We start from the raw sequence: 17,262 nt of genomic DNA on the forward strand, positions 1-17,262 counted from the left end.
GATTATGATAGAATTACTGTGTAGTTTTATTTATTTAAGTAGTACAATTCTCTAATCATACAGTATTATTATCAGTTACTCAAGATGGCAAACGAAACATGAAATGGCAATTACCTGGACATAATTATTTTCTAAATAATTTTGGATTAATGATCTTGAAAGTATCGTACAGTGATTGATTGTTTAAGCATGATGAAAGTGAAATCTTTCGTTTCATTCATTCAGTAATATAGTGAAAAAACCGTTGTACATATATGATACACTTGCGTTTAAAGCATTAAAATAAGTTAAAAATAATAATTAGCGCGATTACTAGTGACTGATGAGATGGGTATTGAGATATTTCATACTTACAGATCTGTAAACTTTGACGATAGCTGAATATTTTCAGTCATTAAACTACGATAACAATAGTGAATATTTACAAACGCTACGTACCGATGAAGATACGGGTATGTAAACAGTAAATGCTAGTAGTTCTACAACTGTGAAATCGAATAATTTCCGTGCCTTTCGATATCACATAATAGGTTAGGAAATCAACACAGGATTATGAAATGTAACTTTGAAGTACATGTTTGGCAATTTCTGATTATAGCGGTCTTAGCTTTAACTTTAAAATTACACACCTTGAATGATACTGATAGTGTACCGATTGTTATGTTTTTAGTTGTCATAATGGATACATTATGCATACTGTAGCAGTCCACGAGCAGACATGTAATTGTTATTAATAATATTGACAATTACTGATTGTACGATATGAGAGCCCCAATGGTTCTTGCAAAATAATAATCACATAATTAGTTGTAAACATTTTCTTCTCTTAATTAAGGGACAGTAGTCAAAAGGGACGTTTGATTGGATACCTTTTCTGATCAAATAGCTTAATCAAATTCGAGCTTAAATAATGTGTATACTCGTATTTGCACTTTAATTACCGGAATTAGTAAATATGATCGTTTATCTGAATAAATGTTCAAAATTAACTTCATATAATTACACTTTTAATGAAATCTTTTGAATGGAGCTAATCGCTTTGGATTAATTTTCGTAAACTTATTTTTTTAATCTGATAACAAGCTTGAGTGTAATCGTAGCTGTTGATCAGAATTGAGTAGGTATTGTCGTACAGAACATGTTTATCATACTTTTGAAATTATGGTTCGATTTAATTTAAATGATTATCAATATTTTAACATATTCTAAATACTATATGTCTAAATTCATCCATACGTTTTCGTTTCAAACATGGACTACTAGTTACGTATGATGGCAGCTAATGTTGTACTAGTACAATAGTAACTACATTACTGACATATCGGTTAATGAATTCAAATTCAACTAATAGGTGAATTATTGCAAGAAGCTTTAATTCCAGTATTACCAAACCATGAAACACAGCAACAACGATGGAAAAAAATTCGACCTGCAAATGTACACGAACAAATTGAAAAATTACGCAAATATTACGAAAGACACAAAACATCGAATCCTTCTGATAACTATTACGCTACAAATAATCATCATGCTAATGATAAAAAGGAAAGTAAGCAATCGTCATCCAAGTTAGATAGTAGATTAGAACAGTTACTAAAAAATCAAAGCGCATGTGAACTATTAATGAGCAAAGGCTTTAATGCACGAAGTATACCGCCGCCGTTGCCAATCATCTCACCTCCGACAGTAGCACCACCGCTACCGTCGTCACCTGTTCCACCGCCTGCGCCTCCTCTACCAGTTGAAAATTACCCCGCTGCTCCGCCACCACCTGACATCAACGAAGTAGCAATGGATGAAACTAATTCAGATGATGATGCTATGTCATTATCGCCAATCAGTTCCAACGATGAATTTGAAGTTGCCACCACTAAGCCTGTACCAATAATATCACCTTCATTCGGTTACAGCGTTCCTAAATTAATAGCAAGTAAACCACCGCCTCCAGTGGATGTATTGCCAAAAAATGTACATTTGTCTAAAATTGTTAGTCCTAATACGTCCTCAATATCAATGACGCCTCCTTATAGTAATACTATAAAACCGTTAATGTCAACACCGCCGAAACGATCTACTGTTTTAAATATAACTAATGCGATACCGAAAAATGCCGTACCCATAAAGACCCCAACGTATCCTGTCTCGCCGTCGGTACCTGATACGCGCTTAAATTACACCATCGGCGACGTTAAACCAAATTATCATACAGGTGATGTTAAGCCAAAATACCATGCCGCTGATGTTAAGCCAAATTATCTTGCTAGTGATGCTAAACTAAATTATCATGCTAGTGATGTTAATCCAAATTATCATGGCAGTGATGTCAAACCAAATTACTATGCCAGTGATATTAAACCAAATTATCATGCCAGTGATATTAAACCAAATTATCATGCCAGTGATGCCAAACCAAATTATCATGCCAGTGATGTCAAACCAAATTATCATGCCAGTGATATTAAACCAAATTATCATACCGGTGATGTTAAACCGAATTATCATGCCGGTGATGCTAAACCAGGACGCCATACAGCACCAGAGCCTGCACCTCACAAGATTCAAGGGTTGAAACTAAATAATATACCTACTCAGGTGTCAAGTTGCATAGATGAACGCTTAAATTTTCGCTTCATTGTGGATGATGTAGTTGCCAAAGTGGCTACGGAACTTAAAAGTATTGTCAAGCGGGATATTTGTAAGAAGCTAGTAGAAACGGTTGCGTTTAAAGAGTTAGATGACTGGTGGGATAAACAGTCCGCTAAAAATGTAAGATTCTGTATCTTTAAAGTTTACTAAATTATACGGTGATGCAATAAGCATGATTTCGAGTGATAACTGTACTGCATTCTCTGATTTACATTGTTTTATTTATCAGTCGTCCGGGCGGATCGCCCAGCCTTTCGTTGCAAAGACCGAAAGTTCGAATGTTGCCGCTGCTTCAACAATGCTTAGGTGGTCATCGTTTGGTGATAAGGGTTTAAAGGCTACTTTGCCCAAAATGCCATCTTTCAAACGACCCAGTCAAATCCAACAGGAACGCGAATATGAAACAAAATCTTCAATGAAAAGGGAACGTAGTGATAGTAGTGTTGCACCATCGAAAAGGGTTAAAGTAGAAAGTGATATTGAAAGAATAGATGTAACACCAAGTTTAACTGATTCCGAATCAGAAAGTGATAATATATCAATTACATCGGAATCTGATCGAGTATCGTTGTCAGAATCCAGTATTACTATTACGCCTGTTACTTCCGATGGTGAAGAAGGTACCGGCATCAGATATCTTGTATTTGCTTTATGTCTTTTATTGCAAAAAGACCCTATGTGTTTATTTTTTCGTTACTGATTAATTTATATTTCGATTTCTACACACAGATGATTACAAAGAGAACTCGCAGTCCTTATATCATAGATTATACTCTAGTAGCAATGAGGAGGAGGATGCCACACTTAATGATGCAACAAATGAAGCTGTTATTGATGTATGCCCTCAGGAAACCAAAGATGCCGGTAGTTTAAACTTACTCAAAATTATCATATGATCTAGGACATTTAGAGACTAAACAAGATGTAATTGATAGGAGGCACTAAACAATCATGTAATTGTGTAGGTGAAAATATGGAGATTGCTGTTGAAAATGGTGTTGCTGATATTGAAAATAATATTAGCGTTGAACCGAAAAAAGAAGAATTAGAAGTTGAGGTAGCCGTAGAAATGCCGGTTACTGGCAAAGTAGACGACCGTAAAGAAGTTCCTTTGCCGACATCTAAATTCAGGGTTAGGTCGAAAAATGAAGAGGAAGAAATATTTTGGTCATTCTTTCGTAAAGGATACGATCTGGAAGATTATCGTTACATCAGGAACTCTTTCTTTGACTTACATGAAAACGATTCAGAATTTGCTAAAGAAATATTATGGGCTTCTTGTCCGAATATCCTTTTATACTATATATACTTATTGAAATTACGTAAAAGTGTTATAGCTAGTAAATCAGTAAAACTTAATGAAACAGGATACTAGTAATCTACGCTTTTAACGCTTTGCATTTCTCAAATCATGTTATTATATTCATTAACGAATTGGTACATCAGCTACCGACGGTCGTTTCGGAGAAATTGGCTCATAAGACCGGTTGCGCAAGATGCGAAGGATACTATCGAATTGATAAAGCTGACAAGGCACGCCATGTGCAAGATGCTGCTACTGCTGCCGCAGCTGCTGAATCTAACGTAATTATTTGTACTTATGTTTTGCATTAATTGTTTAGTTATCATGTCACTGAGCTAATAATTGCGCAGTATCAGTACTAAGAAGTAATCCATGACGTTTGTATTAGGAACCTTCAAAGGGACGACAAGTTTCTCGAGAGAATCGCGCTAGCAATCGACGCATTATCTCATTCTTTCAGGCTTCGGATGCTGGAGATTTATTAAAACTCAATCAATTAAAGGTAAGATCTAGCTGTACTAATATTATTACGTGAGAAAATCAATTTCTGCTACGTTGTAGTGATATTTGACTTACTTAATGTTATATATTGTACAGACTCGGAAGAAGCAGCTGCGATTTGGAAGATCACAAATTCACGAGTGGGGATTATTTGCTAGAGAGCCTATCGCGGCTGATGAAATGGTTATTGAATATGTCGGTCAAACGATTAGACAGACTGTCGCTGATGAACGTGAACATCGATACGAAAAAATTGGGATTGGTAGCAGTTATTTATTCCGTATCGACGATAATTACATTATTGATGCTACCAAATGTGGAAATTTAGCTAGATTTATTAATCATTCGTGCTCGGTACGCTAGTATTCATTTTTTTATTTCTTTATATTGAGGTTAAAACATTTTTAAACAATATCTATATCTTTTCAATCTGCTTTTCTTTGCAGCCAAACTGCTACGCTAAGATTATTTCACTCGAATCCCAGAAGAAAATCGTTATTTACTCTAAATACGATATCCAAGTGAATGAAGAAATAACCTACGATTATAAATTTCCTATCGAAGATGTCAAGATACCATGTCATTGCGGAGCGTTACAATGTCGTGGGGCTCTCAATTAGTGAAGCCGTCTTTAAGTATACAGTATGTATGTTGTGTAGCATATTGTATGATTCAGATACATTTTTTGTACTATTGCTTTGTTTTTGACGTTGCATAGCATCGCACGGTAGTATCGAAAAGATTTTTGAAGCCCACGGATATTTGTAAATATGGCAGCTACCAACTAAGATGCTACGAAATTAGTAAATGTGTATTTTATGTAACGTTTAATCATTTTATTCTATTGACATATGTAGCGTTAAAATAATACTGTATGTAAATAGCATATACTTTCGAATGTTTCAGCAATACGAGTACAGTTTTTATGCAAGATTTATTTACGTTAGAATATCGTGAACGAAACTATGAAAGAGTTTCACAAGATACTAAAACTGAATATTTGCTACTCTATGACATAAGTAATGATATGATAATAGATTATAATATCATATGTTTTCATATGTTTAAGCTAATGTATAACTCTTATGATTTATATCTTGCCTGATAAAATTAGTTATCAAAATGACAACTGGCAGCATGTACGTATCTACAGAACATTACAAAAATGAATGTTTGATCTAAAATTGATGATTTTGATACACCAAATATCAACAATTGCTTGCACAGATGTAAATGTTATGCCCGTGACTGTCCATACGCATCAGCAGTGAATTAATAAATAAAATCCTACATTGTTCATACTATATGTTTCACAGCTTGTGTCGCGTCAATGGTTGTTATAGTTGGTTTTGCAACACGGGAATCCATAACTGGTACAGACATCCTGGAAAATGATAAATTAGCAAACGGTGATATTAGAGTTCATTTCTTTACGGTTTAACTCACGGAAATCATTGTTAAAATTATTTTAACAAGTTTAATCGGTTGAGCAATAGCTTTTGTTGAACAAATTAAAGTTTCACTAATAAAGCGAATTAAAAAAGGAGATAGTACTAAATCCTGTACTTACGGAATGTTGGAGTGGCTATTGACGACAAATAATGGATTGGCTTTACTTAAAATTTCGTCGTTTACTGATACACCATCTAAGTATTGCTTTAGAATAGCTTTTAACCGCTGATTTTCAGCCACCAATTTGCCTTTTTCCTTATCAATTGCTAATTTCTCTAATAGTACCTACAAGTAATAAAAGTGTTAAATATCTGGTATAGAAGGATGACGTAAAATATTGAACTGGGATATCTGGAAAGTACAGCACTTGTACTTACAGTAATAATGTAAAATATGAAATATTTATTTTGGAGTATGGATCTAATATACCAAACATGATATCAAGATGTGATACACTACCTTATTATAACGTTTCCAAAAGTTATCTAAGCTGGTATAATCGTGAAGCATCTAAGTGAAAAAGATTCGATTAGTTGGTGCTGGTAATTATCGTACTGGATTAGTCAACTCAGTTATACTGTGAAGTATAGTATATACTATTTAGCAAATAAGAAGCATTACATCTGCAAGTTTTTCAACTGAAGGTTCCGCCATAGCTGCTTCGATATCATCTTCTTCTTCCTTTGTCAGAGTAGACGGATAAAATGGTAAAACCTATAAAATCAATGATGAGTTTTGATTAGATTTAAAAATTTTCATGATAGTCCATTCTGTTAAATGTGAAGAAGATCTTTCATTACGATAATTTAATGTAGACCGTAATACTACGCTTAGGATTCTTCCTATCACAATTTAACAAGTTACCTTTTCTTCTTCAGCTTCCAGTTTTCTACACATTTCAGCAATTTTTAAAATATGCTGACCCTTTATATTCAATGTAATAATATCAAAAAACATAAACAAGAGTAATAGCTAAAATCAGCTTTAGTGTTCGGGTGCAATTCAACATCTCAACCGGTCTACCTTAGTTTTAATCCTATCTAATTCCTTCAGAGTGTTATTGCTTTGAACTGTTAAAGTTGTTAACCTAGCTCTAAATAAAGATTGATATCCAAATTGGCGAAATTTTATAGTAGATGCTCAAAATAACATTGCAATTAAAAATGACCTATACTGTAAATAAGATGAAAACCCTAGTACCTATCAGCATCGCGAAGTCTACCCATTTGAGTTTTAAGCTCTTGAAAATGCACGAGAATAGATTCTCTTTCCTGTAAAGAGAATTACAGTTAAAATATAGATTTAATCATCCTTACATACAGTAGATATCCAAAATTGTGGTTATCTAACGAATAACATGAATCTCAGACTGGTATGTACTTCTTTCAAAGTTTTATTGCGTTCATCACTTTCTTTAGCGGTGCTGGCCATTTTAGCTTTCAAAAATGATATTTGATCCTGCCACAATAGTTTTTACGTAAATATGATCATTACTTTCAGTTAATTTTATTAATATTTTATTTTATTAGCATTAAATGCACGATGACTGGATATATAAAAACTTAAATAAGTATTGTTATCTTTATAGTTTGATCATGTCTACATGCGATTCATGCTTAACTCCTGAGATTTAGCATCATTAAACTTATATCAGAATCAAACTATAATAGTATGATGTTCTCTTCTATTCTTACAGTTAAGCGTTGTAGCTTTCTCATTTGTTGTTCAATTTCTTCAGCACTTTTTTCATCTTTTGCTTTTAGATTCTCGAACGCTGTTTTTCTGTCTGCCGTAGCTTGCGTATAATTAGTACGCGCCTAGCAAAGCAATTGGATACAAATGAAACGCTTTATTGTTATTTCATGAAAACAACGCTGTAAAAGTAAATTCAACACAAAAATATAACTCAAATTATTTTAAAATTCTCGTTGTCCACTTACTTCTTCAAATTGCTTCCACAGATCTTCAACAGTGCCTTCCAGCTGTATGCGTAGGGCATGCTTTTCCTCTAAATTCTACATATTGATTAAAATAAGAGGTGTTTATTCATATCACGACTGCTGTTACCGTACATTATAGAAATGGGTCGAATACATCAGTTATAACAAATCCTCACCCTATTTTTGATTTCATCTCGTACACTTTGAAACTCATGGCGAACATCGCTTTCTCTTTCATTAAATTCTTGCTCCATTGCGAACATTATATCTGTCAATTCATCACATTCTTTCTTATTTTGATTGATCATAGAGGACCTGTACAGGTATATTTAAAACGGTTACTGCTATATCAGGCATAATTAATTAATAGCAATACTGATAAATAGATAAGTTAGTATAGCATAGCAAACTCTCTTATAGTTATTCTAGCAATGATATGCAAAGAAAATGGCATATTACAGTAATTGTTTTATATAATTTTAATGCTAGTAAATCATTTATTTCAGCAAAATAATGGAAATAATTGCTTTGCACAATGTACTATCATGCACTACATGTATTGCATTTAGCTCACCTTTCGGAATCGAATTCCTGCTTTAGAATTTCTAGCTGTTTGTCATATTCCGACTTTACTGACGTTAATCGGCTATGTTGTAAAGCGATTAATTCATCCATATTTTGTAGATGACTCCTTAAAGCCATTTGATATCTGAGATACTTCAGTTAATGATATTCAACTTTAAGAAGTAGAAAATAATTGTATACAACTATCACTTTATTAGGCACTTTTATACTATCTAGGATCAATTTAAAAAAATATTAGAAAAAAATAGCTATCAAAGCACTATTATTATCATACGAATATAATGTTAAGATACTGTTCTTCAGCTTCTTCTAAATCCTTTCCTAGAGACTTGACAATTGCATCTTTACGATCCACAACACGTTCAAATGTTTGCTGTAGGACTTCAATATCTTTAACTAAATCCTTCGCTTTGGCTATGGAAACCAAAACGTGTATATGTTTAGCCGGTATCGATCACAGTTAGCTGAATCATGTTATTCAAGGTGTACACGGCAAAACCGAGAGTAAAGTAAATGCAAGTGTGACCGATTTTCATTTCATCTTACACCTTCTCGTAACGTAGTAATCTTGCGTATCGATTGTATTCACCTCAGGCAAATACAATATGCAGTAGCAGTCGATGGGAAATGGGCATTTTTGGCAGCATATACTCATTATTTATATTGGTATACTAGCAGTATTGCCATTCATTTATTTATGGATTGATCAAGGATATTACCGGATATTGGGATCCATCACTATGCCTCGAGACAACTAATCGTGTACCACTGTACTTCGATTTACTGTTTTCTATTTGATGGTATCGAAGAAAAGGCTAACGGGAGTTAGATGAGTAATTAATTCTCACGATAATGGACTGTACAGTACAGTACTAAACAAACATCCTCGATAGACTATGGCATTCATTTCCATTTTATTACTGTCTTTTTTAGAATAGTAGAAGCTCTGTGAAGAGCCTTCAAAAATTGCAACGCCGACTGTCGTTTAGACGAGTCGTCGTGCGGGATATTGGGAAAAGTTTTCAACTAGCAATAACCGCGCCTCGGTAAAACCTCACTGGCTACGGTACTGCCACTGCGCAAAGTTATCGCTTCAAACTTTTCGAGGGTATATATATTATATTCCGATTACTTTAATTATGGGATTAAAATTATGCAAATTAGTTCGATAGCTGTTTCTGCACGAAGGACTTCTGTACAGTACAGTACAGTACCATGGACTAAAGTACTAGAAATAATACCTGCTGTAGTAGTAGTCTATGACTGTACTGTACTGTACATACTGTGGTTGTCCATATGGTGCATGATGCAGTACTGTACAGTACAGTACTGTGGAGTTTATTTACTGTAATTAATCAATGTACTGTACTGTAGGCTTTACCATAAATGCAGATAACTGAATGGGAAACTATCCTAAAGGTTGTATCAATTTGTATGCCATACTGTACTGTACGATGCTGTGCTGTAATTGTACACTCTTATGATCCATTTGGTTTTAGTTAACATTTGAAAATTAATTTAGGAAAAATAATGTAGATATACGATATATTTAACGCAAATTATCATTATAGTTACGCTACAATATTTTACATCAATAATAATCAATTGCATTAATTCGATAACGTTTCATATTGCCTTAATTTCTTGCCCTATTTCAACAAAATTTGTCAATACGAGATACGTATCCTGATAAATTGAATTGAAGCTTGATTCGAGTGAAATTCCTTTACAACTACATGTTTATAATGTCTACTCTTTTGGATTGACTTTATCATTCATAATTGACTTTCAGATGAGCCGCTATTCTAGATTATCATCCAACTTTTATCGTAAACGAATTTCAATTATATGCAGTAAGCAGAGTACAGGATCGTGTTAGCTAATTTATGCGTACGTGAATCTAAATATATTTTATGCTGTATCCACATCCAAGTCTGACTGAATCAATCATAACAGGATCTTCTCTCGAGCAAGAGACTTCAGATTAAAGTAATAATATCATAAAATGCACGTAGCTCTTTAATATATACTATTCATTACAACTCTAACTGAAGGCAATTACTGTATATTGCTTAGGGAGGATAATTCTAACACCCAATGAAGTCAAATCTACATCGCCACATTTTTTATCCTACATTAATGTCATGAATATTTCTAAGCATGGAAATTTAAAATGACTTCTAAAAAGTTTAAAATACAGCTAGACTAATTTTATGATAGCTCCAAACTGAAAATACATAAACATGTAACGGTAATGAGAGCTTCTTTATCAGTCGATGTACAATCTTAATTACTTTATAGATCTTATGAAACTCTTATTTTACTATACCTTCTCGCATGATTGCTCGCCATTGATAATTTAACTTATTAATGTTAAATTTGGAATACTTTTCCTCTTTGCCAAGCTTTTCCTATTGGAAATCATCAATGATTGCAACTTATAAGTACTCAGAAGTGCAAATATAATTTAATGATATTGCACAATTACATTTTTAAGCGTCTTTCTTATGAAAAATGTAATAGAATATGGTATATTGGGGGGAGAGGATAGAAGTTGATACGTTTGTATTTCTAACTTCAAAGACTAATATCATTTATTGTGAAAGTCATCCTTTATCATGTGCTGTTCATATGATTAATTCTTGCGATTAGAAAAACGAACGTGTTAATGCATTAATTTAATATAATAAATCTTTCAGATTACTCATTCCATTACTAATACGATATTTAATTACAGTCTGATGTTAGATATTAGTTTATTAACGACTGAGACTACTTCACGGTAAGGTGGCACTATGAACAGCTAAAACAAGGTATTCCTTCAATTTTTAATGGTGAAATTAAGTTTTATCCATAGCCGCACTAGTATCATCGTGATTGAATATGCGGTGTTATTTAGGAAAGCGATTGACGATGTTTTCGCTTGTCTACGTTATATGAAGCGTATCATAGGTAATCGATAGGCTAATAATATCCTACCGTACTATAGTTCGACTAACCTACTAGCTAGGATAACTCTGTATGATATAACGAATAACTCGTGTAATAATCGAAGAAAAATATATTTCCTTTTAAAAACCTAATTTACCTTTAGAAATTGCGTCAGTAAATCTTCTTTATTTTTTCGCATTTCCTCTTCTGCCAACTGCTTCTGCTCGAGATAAAGCAGTCTTTCCTCTTCAGTCATGTTGGCAAGCTTTTTCTTTTTAGCACTTCCCTTCTTTCTAGGCGGCATTTTGGCTCAATATGATTTAGGCGTAGTTACTGAAATAGATTCAGTCAGGAATTTACAACTTGCTTGTTTTTATAGGCTACTAATATAGCACTAACTCAGTATTTTCTTACTGATTATTGCGAAAGCTAATATCTGATTTATGTGAAAGTTCAATGTACTTAAATGTTACTCTGCCAATTGTTGAGAGATATACGTATGTAAATTTTTAATACTAAAATCTATGAAATGTTTAACAATTGTTGATCAAATCTAGTAACTCTCTTGCCTGATATGGAATTATAAATCTATTGGGATGTTAAAGGCGAAATAGTTAAGGAAAAACGTATTCTGGACAGCTGCTGATACCTTGTACGTGTATTACTCGCAATACGATGTAATGTTAAAATAGACTATGCGACCAATCACTAATACGTTAACAGTTACGGTGCGAAAATATACTTACTTTCTTATACTTTTTCCTTTATCAGAACCCCTGAAACAGTATGCTAGTTATGATCTAAATGTAAATACCATTATAAGAATCCATTACTAAGAGTACAGCCAGTTACAACTTTTTTTTTGAAAGCTTGTAATGGTTGCCATAGCAACCATTACACTTCCTTATATGCTGTACGTCATATGCGCTATACTGTATAGTACTCTATATGGACCAGACCAGCCGAGTGTATATATATAAACTGGTAGAAAGACAACATCTGTGTAGATTATATGTAAATATAATTAGTAATAGTACACTATGGACAGCTTGATAATATAATCCATACCTTCTGGCTAGTTCATAACTCATACAGCTCTGAATAAGTTTTATTTTGTGCTAATAATTGCATATGAAGTTATGGGTACATTTGGCAAGTACTAGTAATAGTTCCATTGCCAGCTGAGATACAAAATTTAATATAGTAAGTTTTGTCGTGTTGCTGGGTGGAAGGGGATAATCAATTATAGTTTTAGTATAAGATAAGTACTACTATAAAATTAATTTATCGTACTCGTATAGGTAGATTATGATAGCGTTTGATCAGTGAATAACTCAGTAGATATAAAAGATTATCAGTAGACGTCTTCTTGCTTCCAATCTGCTGTATAGTTGATGTTTGATGCTAGTTAGAATTTCTCAATTATGTTGAGGTAAACAATTTCATTTCATTGCATATCCATGATATTCTTGCATATAATATCGCCATATCTATTTTTCGATCTATAGTGCGATTACTGCTGTAAATTCCTATTGCCACAATTACTGTTTTAGCTAAGCTGTATTATAAATAAATTGCAATTGTGCATAATGACCATATTTGGGCTTTAATTACATGATACGCGTTTTTATATTAAACATAATAGTACTTTTAATACCTTGGTATTTCTGGTTAAAGACTAAATTTAATTATTTTCAAAGGAATACTTAATGGAATTTAACTTTAGAATGATGTTTAATTTTTGATAGCATCCAGAAACATTTTTAATTACATGCTACGGAACCATAGCTCTTACTGGATGATAATTTTAATTTTATCATTAAAAATGAAAATTATCATTCAGGTAGTGGTAGGATAATAATTTCGAATCAGACATTGAAACTACCAAATTAAGCTTATCATCTACTGTAATTTAATATGATTTTCCTACACTTTGGATACATATTATTATTCTTCATTAATCTCTGTTTGTTATTTTCGCAATTAAATTTCATTATATTAATAAATGCAACTGACAGCAAAATAATATGAATGTAATATGAGGTTACTTCACAATGAATGATTGCCAGGCCCAGTTGTATCAATCGTAATACTTATTTAATATTGATAAATTCTATTACCACTTACTACTCAAAACTATAAATATGATTGAACATGGTATGGTCCCAGAGTTTTAGTATTATCTTAGCATGATTTGATATACGGTACTTTAATGCAGGTACAAAATTAGTGTAATGATCATAACGTTATCTAAGAATAATGTCATCATGACTTGAGTATAAAGGGCAATAAAAGCTAGTGAGCACAACAGTTTATCGCAATCTATGAAGCAAGCAATACTTTGAGATCATAGAATTAAATTAGTGTGTGAAGTTTATTTCATACCTTTTGAATCAATGACGTCTTTAACAATCATCTCTAACCGTACCTTGAAATTGGCCTCTAGCTTTTTTACCTGGAACGATTTATATATTTGAATAGCGCAATGTAAAACTATCAGACTGGACAATACTGACTGTGCCGTTCAAAAGGGCTAATTAAATCGCGACTCAATTGATCTTAATATAGATTATTAGATGAATAATAAGCAATAAACAGCATATAATATAAATTCTGCAAAACTTCTTCATTTGCTAGTAGCTCATCATAGCGGCTAGGATCTTCAAATACATCTTATTTCATACACTAATTATTGGCAATGCAATCATTATCAAGAGCCAATAGTAATGGTATAGCTTTCTTAAGCTAAATTGCAGAACTTGAATTTGATTCCGTTTGCAATCAACCTATCAGAATAACCCTATAAGCATCAATGCAGAAAAATTTCTCTAGTATTAAGAAATAATTGCCATCTACAGTCACTGTACACAAGATAATATATCTTAGCATAAAATAAAGTAAGGAGTATTTTTGCGTTCGAACTTTCTAGATTTTGTTCTGTAAGGAAAAATAACACAAAAATTTCTCCATAATGAGAGTCATAATTGATATTTACAATATATTAAGAATATGCAGTTCTTATATATAGTATGTCTGTATATTGACTATATTGATATACTGTAGATTAAGGCACCTATCAGATTTATGAGCTTCTTATAATTAATTAAATCAAGATATTTTAGGTAGTTTATTGTGTCTCTTAATTTCATCTTTGCTATTATCGCTTGATCGGTCGGGGTATAAAATCTGTTTTCTTTTTAAAAGTATTTCAGTAAACTATCATACAGTTATTATACTTCTTATATATTCAACTATAAGTTTGTATTAATTAGATAAAAATTAAAAGAAAATAGTACTTTCCCTTAAAGATACTTTGGATCAAAATGATATTGGTGTTATTGTAAATTTAAAATCTTTTCTTCTAATATTCTGGTACTTAAGAACGAAATAAATATTAAGGAATCAACTGTGCATAGCTGTTACCATCACAGGATGTGAGTATAAGAAAAAGCTACCAGTAATCATGAAATTTATTTAATAGTTGTCATTACATAACAACTTGTTGCTCAGACAGAAATATACAGCTATTAGAGGAGATTTACAGGGTGAATTTACATTACAATATGACCTAAGAGTCAGTAGTTTCTTTCAAATTTACGCAGATAGATTCATGCAGTTTTGTTAATAGATTACACTTTTTTCATGCCTTAGTTTTTACCAAGAAATTACCTTCACGGTATGTGAGATAGACAATCATACTATGATCGATTTAGATTAACTTATAGAAAAAATAAATTCCGCTACACAGATGTTGTAATGAAGGTTAATTATTGAAAGATTTTCCTGTGATATTTCGGAAGATTGTGTGTTAGTCGTAATTATAAGAATTTAAGACAATAACTTGGTAAAATAGTAATCTTTATTGCAGCTAGTTTGAGGAAAAAAGTGTAAAATTATAACGTGAACAGTGACATGAAATGACCGAAGAGCTACAGTAAATTAGAATATAGGGAGATTTCTCTTACCTCTATGGTATAATTAGAATTTTACAGTACAGTATAAATATTAAAAATCAAAAGGTCATGCAAATACGGAGTTATACTACAGCGTAAAGAAAATTAACTTTTACCAAGAATTGGCTATACCGTATACAGAAGCATACACTACATTTCATTTAATAATTTGGTATAAGTTTACGAGATCAAATGATGTACGTAGAAATAGTAATTTGCAAAATGTTTGTAGCTAACACTGATTTTAGTTTGCGATTGTCATCTACATCATCTCTATCAGTGTACGATCAACTAAATGAACATTATTCAAGTAGGATACTTTACGATCGCAAGTAAATCCGTATTTATTAATTAGTTCTTTTATTGATTCAGATAGCTTGAGGTACATTCTGTTTAATACTAAAGCAGTATTAATCTGTTACTTTTTATGCGACCATGATAACATTTTTCATGGTATTTTATACGTCTGTAGTTCAAAATTGAATAGTGAGTTATTTTTCCCGTAAAAATCATATCTGATCAAGTGTATTTGTAGCTGAAGTAAATTAAAAATTTTCTTTCTATTACTACAACCAAATATTTTCTGGATTCATTGGATAAAATTGATTCCGGCATTCTTCTACAACCTTTTCTACTTTCTGCCGCATTTCCGAACTTGCTTTTTTACTTAGTATTATTTGCATACATGAATATATTTTAAGGCTACCTTCTTCATCTAACTTTTCCACTAAGATATCGAGTAAATTTTGTAATCCTCGTGGACTTCGATCCATAAAGAGATCGTTTGGCGATCGATGACCCAGAAATAAGATCATTTGCAAATCTTGTAGAGCTTCAGTATTATCGTGTAATTCGTGATAACGACTAGGATTCCTGAATATATCCACGTACATCTTAAAGTTGTTTGAAAATCGAATAGCAGAAGTGTACGGTATGTCATAACAGTTTATTCCTAGCCTATGACATGAATATCTAATCAGACTATCAGCAGATAACATTCGATATTCTTCGTCATTTGCAATAAAATTTTTGATGTGATTTCTAATAAAATAGCTTAATGCCATATTGCCATTTTCTTTAACAGCACTATGAAATAGTAGTGCGATACCGTCGTCGGTTAATAGATCTGTCACGATACTATCTAAAAGATTAGTGACTCCAGATCGACTATTTTTATCTGGAAGAGAAAGATAGTATATACCATGGATAAGATAGACAAGACGAAATCGATTCATCGATTGTGTAATCTCTTCCTTCGTATACAACAGCTGTGCCACATCAGATTTTAATAAATCGCCGAACGTAATTTGAAAATTTTTCAACGGGATAGTTTGATCACGATAAGCATTTGAAAGATTATGATAAATTGGTGGTACTTTCTCGTCATGTAGAATATTTTGGTTTAAAGAGACTCCGCTACCAATAAAATTGAAATTGTTGTCCAATCCTCTAATATCTAAACCTGACTTAAATTTAATTCCTTTTAAGTATCTTATAATAGTATCTCCTTCACCACACGCGATATCAGCCACTAAAGTGACTCGTTTATCGTCGTTTAGTAAACCTTGGTTTTGTAATTTATTTAAGAAAGTATGATTGACTATCGATCCATTTCTTTTTTCGTTACTTAAGTTCTTGTAGGCTCTGAAAGCTTTATCATATTCATAGACATCGGTTTTAATTGCAAATGGATGCATTATTATACTAATAGTTTCTTTTGTTAGCTTTTATTCCAATGTTGAGGGTAGACAGGAGATATCCTCATTAATTTTATGATTTTATTTCTTTTCTTTGCATATGTAGTTCACTACCGTACTTATGATTAAATACATTAGACTATATTATCAATAGATGCAGCAGGGGGTAGGGCATGAGTATAAAATAACTGACTTTTGGAATCAAACTAGGAACTGCCTGAATAATTAATACAAAGCGAACCGGTCGTTGATCC

General features: G+C 32.4%; 3 protein-coding genes across 3 annotated transcripts; 1 reads left to right on the plus strand and 2 right to left on the minus strand.

The window, feature by feature from the left end:
* Positions 1-4,122: 4,122 nt before the first annotated feature.
* Positions 4,123-5,070, plus strand: TRIADDRAFT_32357 (uncharacterized protein; the record flags this gene model as incomplete). Its single annotated transcript, XM_002117261.1, has 4 exons — positions 4,123-4,230; positions 4,338-4,451; positions 4,547-4,804; positions 4,897-5,070. Coding segments are annotated over 4 exons (654 nt in total), but the record flags the coding sequence as incomplete, so codon positions are not given.
* A 676-nt stretch (positions 5,071-5,746) lies between these two features.
* On the minus strand, positions 5,747-11,662 carry TRIADDRAFT_32405 (uncharacterized protein; the record flags this gene model as incomplete). The annotated part of the gene is made up of 15 exons (XM_002117314.1): positions 5,747-5,834; positions 6,021-6,187; positions 6,362-6,412; positions 6,524-6,616; positions 6,767-6,826; positions 6,926-6,995; positions 7,103-7,173; positions 7,283-7,360; positions 7,597-7,719; positions 7,843-7,917; positions 8,019-8,157; positions 8,417-8,551; positions 8,721-8,841; positions 10,757-10,838; positions 11,516-11,662. The coding sequence occupies 15 exons, from the start codon at positions 11,660-11,662 to the stop codon at positions 5,747-5,749; spliced, it is 1,500 nt and encodes a 499-aa protein (XP_002117350.1).
* Positions 11,663-15,877: 4,215 nt separating this feature from the next.
* Positions 15,878-17,008, minus strand: TRIADDRAFT_61329 (uncharacterized protein; the record flags this gene model as incomplete). The annotated part of the gene is made up of 1 exon (XM_002117315.1): positions 15,878-17,008. The coding sequence occupies one exon, from the start codon at positions 17,006-17,008 to the stop codon at positions 15,878-15,880; it is 1,131 nt and encodes a 376-aa protein (XP_002117351.1).
* Positions 17,009-17,262: the final 254 nt, after the last annotated feature.

The sequence above is a fragment of the Trichoplax adhaerens genome, genomic scaffold (genome assembly GCF_000150275.1).
Source record: "Trichoplax adhaerens TRIADscaffold_23 genomic scaffold, whole genome shotgun sequence".
Taxonomy (NCBI): Eukaryota; Metazoa; Placozoa; class Uniplacotomia; order Trichoplacea; family Trichoplacidae; genus Trichoplax; species Trichoplax adhaerens.